Source organism: Leucoraja erinacea, chromosome 5 (assembly GCF_028641065.1).
Source record: "Leucoraja erinacea ecotype New England chromosome 5, Leri_hhj_1, whole genome shotgun sequence".
NCBI classification, from domain to species: domain Eukaryota; kingdom Metazoa; phylum Chordata; class Chondrichthyes; order Rajiformes; family Rajidae; genus Leucoraja; species Leucoraja erinaceus.
The window spans coordinates 65,859,927-65,872,833 of NC_073381.1; the positions used below are offsets into that span (position 1 = coordinate 65,859,927).

A 12,907-nucleotide genomic window follows, 5' to 3' on the forward strand; every position below is an offset into this window, starting at 1 on the left:
GGCGATGCAACGCGCTGCTCCGAGCGCTGCCAACAATGACCGCACCAGCTCCATACAGCGTCCAGTCTGCCCGCCCACCATTCAACCCAGCTGCTCTGCCCGACCCACGCACATTGGTTGAGGTTAGCACATGCAAAGCCTAACGCCGCTTGCAAGTGGCGGCATCTGCTTGTCAATCCGAGCGGCCCACTGCCCGGCGAGTGGGTTGCGATGATTCAGTACTGTGGGGTGAAAGGAGGTGGGACTGGCGTCACGTTTTGGTTTGTGCGCAGGTGAGTCAGCAGCAGAAGTGCAGGGCTTGCTTAAAGTGCTGACGCGCGGTCACCTCACACACACTCACACACGCGAGTATCTCAGCACAGCGCACAAATAACAGGCACTCACCTGCGTAACACCGGCAATCAGCAGTACGCTTAAATAAGAGTTTGGTGTAAATGCTTTTAACCCACAATATATTAAACGATACGATTTCCAAATTCTTAAAAGACGATTATTGGCGTCCTTGCTGTGTATCTATGTTATGACACGCGTTTCTATTTTATTACTGTTATTTACATGGAGGGATCTTCAAGTGTCCACTTGAGATACCCTCACCTTAATGGGTATGAATAACTTTGAAGATATTTCATTTCTTATGATTTCGGCGTCTCCTGACAATCAAACAAACTACGTTTTATTCACAAGGCGTGGATTTAGGTCAAAGAAAATAAAATAAAAACGAGAAGCGCACTTTCAGGTTATTGTTGACTTTGTCATGAAATACACAATCGTCATTTGCATTTAATATGGCAGGCCTGGGTTCCGCAAGCTTCTCGAATTGCCTATTAAAATGTGTAATTTTAAATAAATTTCTACTTGACATTTATTTTGAGCTATTTAAAAATAGAAACGTAAAAAAAAAAGATAAAGGCGTTTTCCTATGCGTGCTATAAGACGTTCAGTGTCCCAGCTCCGCTTTTGTAAGGAATGGAAAGTGAAGAATGATGTTGTTTGGTGTCACTGAGTAGGAGTAATGTATTAAAAAATGCTGACATTTTGAAAGGACAGCATCAAGTATTAAAGGCACAAGACAGGTCAATTACCAAAAGAGGACCATGGTTCTGAGTGGGCGAGATGATCAAAAATGTCATCCATAAGCAGCTTACCCAATACGATGCACTGATGAACAACACAGATTGCAAGTGGTATCTTGTAGTGCAGCCCAATATGTTTTGAAAATGACTGGTAACGCTTCACAAATATTCAATCATAGCCATCAGACCTAACCAATCATTTCAGCGTTCGGTAATGTAAACGAAATTACAGCTGACTTTAAGCCTCGCATTGATTATTTTTAAATGCATCAGTTTCATGAAATACAGGAAAATGTAATCACTTATTCTTATTTTATTTAACAAATAGCATGTTGAGTGACATGTTTTTAAAACAATTGATTATTTGATCAAAATATCAATATAGAAATGTCATTGTAATCTAGTTAACCCGTTCTGAGTCTTCTCATCACGTTTCAGAAACGATAGGAGCAGGTTGCTGATGTTCTTAAGATTTGGATCACATGACCAATAAAATCATTAATTTACATTACCTCATCTTTTATGTGCCTTACGGGGCATATAAATTTTCCTCACTGATATATTTGAAATGAATTTTGGCAGAGTGGACGAAACACATACGCCAGGTTTTTGATGTGAATTTGAGTAAGTGATTAAGTGTCGTTTAGGTGTGTTAGCTTAGTCTTCTTTGCTTATGCTGTATCAAAATCTTACTAGTTATCTTAGATAGTTTCTGAGAACATGGCCGTGTTGGACCCATTCTCCATACCGGGAACGCAACCAAGATCACGAAGAGAGCTAGGAGTCCAAACAATCCTGCAGACGCTAAATAAGTCCCACTGACTCTTCCAATACCTCCTAATTATACAACAAAACACACAAAGCGTCTCCCCTTGCAAAAAATAAACGTGATTTCTTCAAAATTATACAACTTCAAAATTGTATTTTAATATAAACAAGCCTCATCTCAAATGTAGTTGGGTCGCAGAGAAGATTACTGGCTTCAGGTCATTTACACATCACTATTTCCTATCAATGTGACCCTAGTTCTACAAGGGTGCATAAACAAGACTACCGCGAAAGGCGCGTTCCTTTGTCAGAAATGTGTAGTGCATTCAACATTAGCTATACTGAATGCATGAATATACGTTTTTAAAAAACCATTAACTAAAAGCTCCCTAATGTTATGCTGATCTAAAGAACTACGGCATATTCTGGAAAAAGCAATGCGGGGTCTGCAAGCCAATTTTCATCTTTGAACCATTGCTCCGGCTTCATGCTTAGATTTCGTCATTGTAAAAGAGCACATGCAAAAACAATGTCCACGATATTTGTTAAAGCTGGTGATTTTAGTAGCGAAGCAAGCTCCAACCCGAACAGCGTTAGGAGAAACCCCGGCATTTTACACGATAGTTCAAGTTGTAACTTCAAAATAGAAAGCACGCAAGCTGCTAGCCAGAGCGCTCTGAAATTAACTCGATCGCACGCTCAGCACTACATTTTTCATTGACAAAATGGGACACTACATTGGGCTCGCATTTTCCGGACGAGGTCATTATAAAAGGGATTGATTTGGTATTAGCAGACCTGTCTCTGTTCAAAAGTATGCTAATATCTGCTGCAACAGATAATATGTATTGTGTAAACCAAGGTCATTTCGCATTCAGATTCCCGAATACATTCGTGTATTGTCAGTTATTGCATTTTAGGGCACATTAGTTTCATGCTCCGAGCACCCACAGTAATAACAAACACATGAAAACATACTGGATGTCAATCCAGAACTGCACAAAGAAACTGTGAACACTATCCAGTTGTTGCCAGTTCCAAACACTATGTATGCATAAACATGCAAAATCTTTACATGTTCATAACACACTGTTTAGCTGTGTGACTTTACAACAATCAACTTGCTGTTAAACTATTAAAATGCAAAACATAAGCAGATTCATGCTGAATACATTATGTCAAGCAGAATTCTGAGTGAGATGCCAAGGCTAGGAGGCGGCAAGCTGTAATGTTTTTCGTTGCTGCTGTTTAGAGCTCGGTCAAGGCCTCGGCTCGGACTGAGTTCCAATGCTACTCAGCGTGTCTGCATCGTGACAGCTCGGACCAAAAAACATCAACCATGCTTGTCAGTCCGGCTGCTTTGCCTCCTGTCTTTTTGCACAGCAAATCACATCGGAACAGCCACTTGTATCACGGAGGTGATGAACCAATCCACCCACCCCCCTTGGAAAAAATAAACAGATTGCATTCTCCTTACCCCGGTAACTTTCGACTATGTTCAAGGCAGCTCCAAGTTCAAAACAAATACCTCATCATGATTCTGTACGCCAAGAGGCTTTCCAAAAGAAGCTTGGCCACCGGGGGAGGGATCCGAGTTGAGCTGAGCCGAATCGGCGTGGCTGCTGGCTTGTTTTGAGTAATGTGGGAGGGAGAGAGGAGAGGGGAGCGTGTTTGAGTTATGTTTTCCAATGCGCCAGTTGCCTCTCTCTTGCCTCCACAACGTGGAGATGAAGCGCTTGCAATCTGCTACTGCACACACAAACCCACACACACATATATATATACATACAGACACACGCAGAGTTGCACGGAGCAAGCCGCCTTCCCTTGCGCCGTGCAGCAGCAGCAGCAGCAGCTCCTCCTCCACCTCCTCCACCACCCTCGCTCCTTCACTCACTCTCACTTGGTTTCATTTTTTGTTGACATTCAGCAGCTGCTGACGTTCTCTCTGACGCACACGCCGCTCGCTGCCGCCGCCGCTGCAAAGCTCGAGAACGCTCCGGGACTCGGCTCGCGAGCGAGCGACAGAGCGAGGAAGGGAGGGCGTGCACGCGCGAGCCCTGCACCCCGCCCGCCCCCTCTCGCAGCCCATTGCAACCAGCGCGCGCGTGTGTGTGTGTGTGTGTCCCTCCCCCCCAGAGCGCGCGCGCGCGGGCGGGCGGGCCTGGATCGACGCGCGCCCCCGACCCAATCCAGGGCCCCGAGTGCGCATGCTCGCATTCCGCGCGCTCTCTCCTTCTCTCTCCGCTACATTCGGGATTCCATCACTCGCGCTGCCTCCTTTGTGACGCGTGTGCGCGGTGATGGGTTTTGTGGAGGATTCGGCGGGCGGGCGGGCACGCGCTTTGTCGGGTTGGTGACGCGGACCACTCCGTCCACTTCATCTTCCTCCCTCCGCTGACAAGCCGCCGCTCTGCCGGCCAGCCTCACTGACTGAGCGCGATTCTCAAACTTGAGGGACGATGTAAATTGTGCGATTTTGCTAAAATGCAAAAGATACAGTCTGAAGACGGAATCTGGAAAATCCCGATTTGGTTTATTTGTCCACACGTAATCATGCGTGGATTAATCAATAAGTTATTTCACTTTGTCCTCGGGAATTCCAATAAATTAAGTTTGCATTGAGAATCCGCTCATATTATTAGTTGAAAGCTGCTTCTTTTAAAACAGCATTTCAGCGACAAAGAATTAAAATAAAATACAATCAGGATATTTCACAACGAGATTTACTTACACTAATCCCATATGCAACAATATGGTTAAAGGATGGGCTCAGATGAGATACCAGACTCTTCAGCACTATCAGGCAGAATCGATGCATGCTGCAACAGTGCAATTCTAGATGTTATTTTAAACGAAGACGTTCCCGAAAGCCAAGTTAAAGATAATAACTGAAATGTGCCCAGCGCTGCTGTTAACTTGTGGTTATCACTCACGAAGAGTCAACCAAGGATTATACTGGAAGTGCAGGCTGCAGAGAGCAGGTTTCATAATAAAATGAAATACGGGTTAGCGAAATTAATAATCTGGTTTGTGATAAACGAGTGAACGAAACGCTGTGACAGGGATTTTGATTATTTTGCCACAATCCTCAGTCAGTGGCAATGTTTGGCTTGAGCTGATGGGAAGGCGCAACGTTTTACGGAGGGCGTGTGACTAAAACTTGAAAATACCTTAAAAGTAAAGGAACTTCATAGCTGAGTTTAGGAGTAAATTTAAGGTTATCCTCCTCTTTGACCTCCATATGACCTATACAGTGGAAAATATTATAACGTTCATTTCGGGGTATGTTTAATGTCAAGAAAACATCTCGACTGTTACGGTGCCCACACTATGGTTTGTGTGTGGTTACCTGGCAGATGTCGGCTTCCATGTGATTTTGTAGAAAAGTACAAATAACTTTAAATGTAAATTCAAAGGGTTCGATCAACTATAGTTAAGGATCTATCAAGCTGAAACGAGAGTTTCTAGTTTACAACATTAGCAGTTTGCCCTACTGTAGAGTTAAAATAGTCTCCAATGACTTTGTTTGTTGTATGAATCGGTGGCGTTTGCTTCTACCCCCCGCCCCCCCACAACGGTTCAGCTGGTTAAGGCTGCTCAGTCTGCAACTGAGCCAGATGAACAAAAAAAATCTGGATTCAATGCACCCTTACCATGTAGTGTTGAATTTATGGCATCCAGAGAGCAACGGAATCAGAAAATAGAGTAGCACACAAGATGATTGCAAGATGCTCTTAATAGGTCCTCAGCAATTCCCCTCCATGTCAAATAAGAATGGAATTAATCAATGGTTTGAGAAGAGGAAAGAGTCCGAGACACACCCACCAGTAGAAACATCCTTTCCACATCCACTATCTATGCCTTTTATTGTTCTATAAGTTTCAGAGGTCCCCCCTCAACCTTTTAAACCAGCGAGTAGAGGCCCAGTGCCGTCAAACACTCAGTCTTCTAACATTATAATGTTTTGGATTAGTCTTGTAAAACCTTCATTACACACTTTCCAGCCACTTGTCATTTCCTTTGAATGGAAGGAACATGTTTGGAAGGAGCAGGTGCTGGTTTAAACCAAAAATTGACACAAAATGCTGAAGTAACTCAGCAGGACTGGCAGCATCTCTGGAGAAAGGGTCTGAAGAAGGGTCTCGACCCAAAACATCACATATTCCTTCCCTCCAGAGATGATGCCTGTCCCTCTGAGTTACTCCAGCATTTTGTTTCTATCTTCACCATTTCCTTTGCACTTTGGTGACCAGAAAATAATACATAGTGAACCTAGGCAGAAACATTAACACTTTTCCTCATTTAACCAGCTCCTTCATCTTGCTATTATTGAAGGTGAGGTTGTTGTCCTTATACATGTTAATAAGTTCTCAATATCCTACCTGTACATCATTGTTCATGATTCAGCCCACCACAGTGGTGTCATCTGCAAACTTGTAGATGCAATTGGAGCTGAATTTGCAGGGCACCAGTGTTGAGAATTATTGTGGAAAAGGTGTTGTTACCCATCCTCACTGATTGTGGTCCATAGATTAGGAAGTTGAGGATCTAGTGGCAGAGGGATGGGGGTGGGGAAAGAGTCGAGACAAATAGGAAAGACCGGGACAAATATTAATATTGTAACTTTAGACTGATGTGCATTGACAATATAATCTGGGATTAATGGTGTAAGAAGGATCCATCATCTATGCGTACCACCTTCAGCACTGCTTTCAGCTGCTACAGATTTTTGTGCATGCCGTTTGGCATCAGTTCAGCCACGGAGATGTTTCAGCGCTCCATGGAGCAACTATTTGACGGATTCCCTTGTGCTATCATCGTGGATTATATCATTGTTGGTAGCAAAGACATGGAACAACATGATGCCAACTCGAAGAAGGCACTCAAGCGTGCCAGGGAAGTGAACTTAAAACCAAATCCCACTTAAAACCGAATCCCAAAAGGAATAGGTGACATTTCAGGTTGAGAAAAAGGGTCTCTACCAGAAACATTACCTATTTCTTTCCCCCAGAGATGCTGTCTTTACCTGTTGAGTTACTCCAACTTTTTGTGTCTATCTTCTCTTTAAGCTGGGGTTGATTGACTGTTTGGCTAAGTAAAGCAAAATTATATCTAACATTTGCAAATAGCAGATGGAACAGAAGTTTTTAAAATAATTGGACAGAGTAGATCTCAGCTTATTTAATTCTGTGGAGATGTTGAAAATTACATAGGTGACGTGCCTCAATTACTATCGACCAGTGACTTTGATAGGTTGGTTATGGGGCATATCAACTCCTACTTCAATAAGAACCTCGACCCACTACAGTTCGTCTACCATCATAATAGGTCCACAGAGGATGCGATCTCACTGGCTCTCCATTCTGCACTGGACCACTTGGACAATAAAAACACTTATGTCAGGCTGTTGTTTCTAGACTACAGCTCGGCGTTCAATACCATCATCCCCTCCAAGCTTGTTACCAAGCTCATGGATCCCTCAGTAATTGGATCCTCGACTTCCTCATCCACAGACCACAATCTGTTTGAATTGGCAGAAACAATTCATCCTCAGTAATAATCAGTACGGGAGCACCTCAAGGCTGCGTGCTCAGCCCCCTGCTCTATTCACTCTATACTCATGACTGTGTAGCCAGTCATACTTAAAACTCCATTTTCAAGTTCGCCGAAGACACCACTGTTGTGGGACGAATTACAGATGGTGATGTCAGAGTATAGAAGTGAGATCGTCCGACTTACCAAATGGTGCCAGCACAACAACCTAGCTCTCAATATCAGCACAACCAAAGAACTGATTGTGGACTTTGGAAGAGGAAGATTGAGGACCCACAATATATTGATATATTGTTTATATCAATGGGATGGTGGTGGAGAGAGTCAAAAACTTCAAATTCCTGGGCGTGCATATTTCCTATGATCTTTCCTGGACCCAGCACACTGATGCAATTATAAAGAAAGCACATCAATGCCTCTACTTCCTGAGAAGATTACGGAGATTCCGTATGTCAAAGAGGATTATCTTGAACTTCTATAGGTGCACAGTAGAGAGCATATTGATTGGTTGCATCGTGGCCTGGTTCGACAACTTGAACATCTAGGAGAGGAAAAGACTGCAAAACGTTATGAACATAGCCCTGACCTCCCCACAAGCGAAGGGATTTATCGGAGTCCCTGCCTCAAAAAGGCAGCCAACATTATCGGAGACCTGCACCATCCTGGCCACAAAGAAACATAGAAACATAGAAATTAGGTGCAGGAGTAGGCCATTCGGCCCTTCGAGCCTGCACCGCCATTCAATATGATCATGGCTGATCATCCAACTCAGTATCCCATACCTGCCTTCTCTCCATACCCTCTGATCCCCTTAGCCACAAGGGCCGCATCTAACTCCCTCTTAAATATAGCCAATGAACTGGCCTCGACTACCCTCTGTGGCAGAGAGTTCCAGAGATTCACCACTCTCTGTGTGAAAAAAGTTCTTCTCATCTCGGTTTTTAAGGATTTCCTCCTTATCCTTAAGCTGTGACCCCTTGTCCTGGACTTCCCCAACATCAGGAGCAATCTTCCTGCATCTAGCCTGTCCAGCCCCTTAAGAATTTTGTAAGTTTCTATAAGATCTATATTATTCTATAAGATGCCATGCAGTGAGAACGGAGAGGTTGAGAAGGAGTTTCTTCCCAGAGGCAATTCGGACTGTAAACCGCCTTTCTCACCAGGGACTAACTGTACAGAACGTTTTTTTCCTTCTATTATTTATTATGTAAAATAATATGTGTGTTATGATTGTGTTTATAATTTGTTTGGTTGTTTTGTTGTTCCGCGAGCATTGCCACTTTCATTTCACTGCACATCTCGTATGTGTATGTGACAAATAAACTTGACTTGACTTGACTTGAGATCCCCTCTCAATCTCCTAAATTCTAGAGAGTATAAACCAAGTCTATCCAGTCTTTCTTCATAAGACAGTCCTGACATCCCAGGAATCAGTCTGGTGAACCTTCTCTGCACTCCCTCTATGGCAATAATGTCCTTCCTCAGATTTGGAGACCAAAACTGTACGCAATACTCCAGGTGTGGTCTCACCAAGACCCTGTACAACTGCAGTAGAACCTCCCTGCTCCTATACTCAAATCCTTTTGCTATGAAAGCTAACATGCCATTCGCTTTCTTCACTGCCTGCTGCACCTGCATGCCTACTTTCAATGACTGGTGTACCATGACACCCAGGTCTCGCTGCATCTCCCCTTTTCCTAGTCGGCCACCATTTAGATAATAGTCTGCTTTCCTGTTTTTGCCACCAAAATGGATAACCTCACATATATCCACATTATACTGCATCTGCCAAACATTTGCCCACTCACCCAGCCTATCCAAGTCACCTTGCAGTCTCCTAGCATCCTCCTCACAGCTAACACTGCCCCCCAGCTTAGTGTCATCCGCAAACTTGGAGATATTGCCTTCAATTCCCTCATCCAGATCATTAATATATATTGTAAATAGCTGGGGTCCCAGCACTAAGCCTTGCGGTACCCCACTAGTCACTGCCTGCCATTGGGAAAAGGACCCGTTTACTCCTACTCTTTGCTTCCTGTTTGCCAGCCAGTTCTCTATCCACATCAATACTGAACCCCCAATGCCATGTGCTTTAAGTTTGTATACTAATCTCTTATGTGGGACCTTGTCGAAAGTCCAGATACACCACATCCACTATCCACGCTACTAGTTACATCCACGCTACTAGCCACACGCTCATCTCACCACTGCCATCGGGAAGAAGGTAACAGGAGCCTGAGAACTGTAATGTCCAGGTTCAGGAACAGCTTCTTCCCTACAGCCATCAGGCTATTATGTTAAACTGAGTTATTTTGTCAGTCCAATTCAAGAAAACTTGATTCAAACCATTGCTGCTAAAATCAAATTTTTATTCTGACAGGGCTGGATAATTCATTAAACCTTCCACCACAGAGCTAAAAACTCTGTGACAGGTCGAAAAAACTACTGTTTTGACACAAACGTAACACATTATATAGGTATTGGACAATTATGGTACAAAAGGAGTGGTAAACTATTAACCAATCATTATGGTTTACCATACATTTAGCTTATTTGCATTAACCAATCAACTAAATCCTTTCCAGTGATTGACAACACATATAATCACATGATTTCCCCTTTTCTGGCCCCTTTACAACCTTTTTTTCCCTCTGTGGTTTTCTCTAACCTCTTTGCTCAAAATCATTTTATTTCAATGAAGTAAAACCACAGAAATATAAAACTAATTCTCAGAGAACACCTCTCAGAATATAAAATGCACATCATACAGCAATCACACAAGACATACACACAAAACATATATTTTCACTTTAGGAAAAGAAAGTTATTTCTAAAACTTCAGAATTAAACAAAGTTTAATACTCACAATCCTAATTAAACACAATACACTTCACAAATAATTTCCCTACTTCATAGTTAAAATACAGTTACTTATGGATTAAATATGAGCTTTGCCCCGTTCTTACAAAGTGGTAAGAACTTAAATTATTTCTACAATCCCCAACCACACAAAGGCCACTAATTGTCACACTTGATTGTTTCTTCCCAAGCTCGGGTCTAGTTTAATTACAACCTCCCCCTTCTATCTCTGGACGAAAGGAATGTAAGGCCTCCTCACTAATAGCATTTCACACAGCAAATGGACTTTCTCAGTTTTCTATAAACATAAGAAACCACCCTTAAACAAAGGTCACACAACCATCACCTATGCATTATCTCTTATCTCAACACAAATACATTTACAGTCAAACCAGATCACAGACTATTATCTAGCCTTGGTGCCCAAGACCCAATATAGACAACCATAAATCCCCTTTATGACACACCTGTGCTCAAAGATGTACCATAAAGAAAGAACACATGATGCTCTTGAGAAGAAACCCATCAATAACCTATACTCTAAACACCAAACTAAACCAAATACAACTTCTGACAGAGTTATAGCCACTTCAAAGCAAACAAAGCTAAGCCTATTTACATCAACATCTACATGTAGCCATATGTCGTCATATGTGTGTGTGTTCTTTATTTCTTTGTGGGAAAACCTCAGCTCCAAGTCCTTCTCTTGCAACTTAACATAATTTCCTCACACAGAAGTTATCATTTAAGCAATTCTATTGTATAATATTTCCTCAATTAAACACTACAACCTCATAAGCTCTGAACTACAATAGACTATTATTATTATTATTATTCCTGCACTGTTATTGTTTGTTTTTTGTTATATTATTTATTCTTAGGCCCCCCTCGGTCATGGCTGACCATGGGTGTCTCCAGGGTTGGAGGATGCTTGTGCTCTTTAATGTGGAGAGACTGGTGCACAGGCAGCCACCACATGGTCCTTGACAGATCCTGGTCAGGATCCAGTGGCATGGAATCCAAGATGACCGGAGACCCTTTTCTGCTGCAGCCTTCATCCGCCTTTCCTGCCATTGTGACGTCCACTAAGGTCAGCCATCATCTCCCGCGTGTTCCACCATTGAGTTCTTGGTTGGATTGCTCTTTGTCAGAGACCTCCCCCTCGACCTTACCGCCATGGGTGGCCCTACCAGGAGCATAGCTCCAGACGGCATCGCTCTCAGGATCTCAGGACCACACAAGCTTCTCCACCACGACAAGGTGACAATCCACGGAGAAGGATCCACGGAGAAGGATTATGATTATTTATTATGATTACATATTCTGTTGTGCTGCAGCAAGTAAGAATTTCATTGTTCCATCTGGGACATATGACAGTAAAAACACTCTTGACTCTTGAAAAGGGGGAAGGAGAAAAAACATTGCATGGCACTGTTTGGTTAACCAATGCTGAACAACCAGAATTACTTTGCATGAGAAAATTGTCAAGCTGCTTACAAGATTGATTGAAGTGAAAACTACAAAGACTCTGGAGAATACAACCCCCAGCTTAAATTTTCTGTCTCACAATGTCTTTAAACTAGGTTCTCAAAAGTTTTGATCTTGCCCATGTTTTTAATTGGATCTTTAAATTTAATCCTACCACATTGACTTTCTGCTCTTCTTGTTTTCTCCAAAAAGTACTGTTAGGTATCTTGTACAATATATTAGTTGTATAAACATACGTTGTTCTTGTTCCCATAGTTACAAAGGAGGCGGAAGTCATGAATCTATTTCTAAGAATTGAAGTTGGCCAAGAAGGGGTAATGTAAGGTGAGGTGAAACACAACCAAAACACAAGATTCAACATAAACATTGGAAATTACAAACACATGTCAAATATGTATTGGTTAGAAAGAAAGCAAATTTCAATAAGATATCGTCAAAAACAAATTGCTCAGGTGAGTGAAAAGGAAAAATAGCCACTATGATAATAGATCAATAATTGTTAACCTTCAAAAAATTATTGTCTGGGATATAAAATATAGACTCACACGAAAGCTAATTGGGGGACAATAAAAGTTAATATTTCATTAATAAGACAAAATTAAAATAAGTAAGAAGATAGATCTGGCCAATCATTACACATAAAAAAAACAGTGTATAGAATGTTTAGATAATAAGCAGAAGTGAAATTAGTACAACAACGGGAAGTGTTAAAATGCATGCCTGCCATTGATGATTGGGTGCATTATTTGCTCCCCTGTTCTCTGAGTGTTATGGTGCAAGTGATGCAGTTATTTTACTACAGCTGGGAGCTGAATATTTCTGGACATCAACAGCATGACTCAGTATATAAAATTATAATTGACAACTTCTCTCTAGCTCCGCATCTCAGCCTTTCCCTCCCCCTGACCACATAAGTTCAAGTCTTACTTGAAACTCTTTAGCAAAAAGTCAAGGCTGATATCAAATACTGGGAAAGGGCTGCAGTATATAGAATGCTAGCTGAAGCAGTATACTGTCAAATTAAATCCAAGGTCTTGCAAGTGGCATCCCCAGGCACTCATTTGAGGAAGACCAAGATAATCATCCTGGCATCCTGCTAGCAGTTATCTTTCACTCAATGACGGTCATTATCACATTGCTCTTTTGAAGAGCTTGCTCTGCTA

General features: G+C 42.2%; 1 protein-coding gene across 4 annotated transcripts in view; it reads right to left on the reverse strand.

Moving 5' to 3' along the window:
* bach2b (BTB and CNC homology 1, basic leucine zipper transcription factor 2b) overlaps positions 1-3,884 on the reverse strand; it is a 235,514-nt gene extending 231,630 nt beyond the window's left edge. The window contains exon 1 of one of the 4 annotated variants that reach the window (XM_055635828.1): positions 3,739-3,884. Coding sequence is in view for 1 of the 4 variants with exons in the window: in XM_055635826.1 (XP_055491801.1) it covers positions 3,370-3,377 (8 nt within the window). In the remaining 3 variants the exon portion in view is untranslated. Of the gene's footprint in view, positions 1-3,318; positions 3,702-3,738 lie in introns of those variants that run through there. The other 3 variants (XM_055635826.1, XM_055635827.1, XM_055635829.1) reach the window with 3 other exon arrangements.
* Between the last annotated feature and the right edge of the window lie 9,023 nt (positions 3,885-12,907).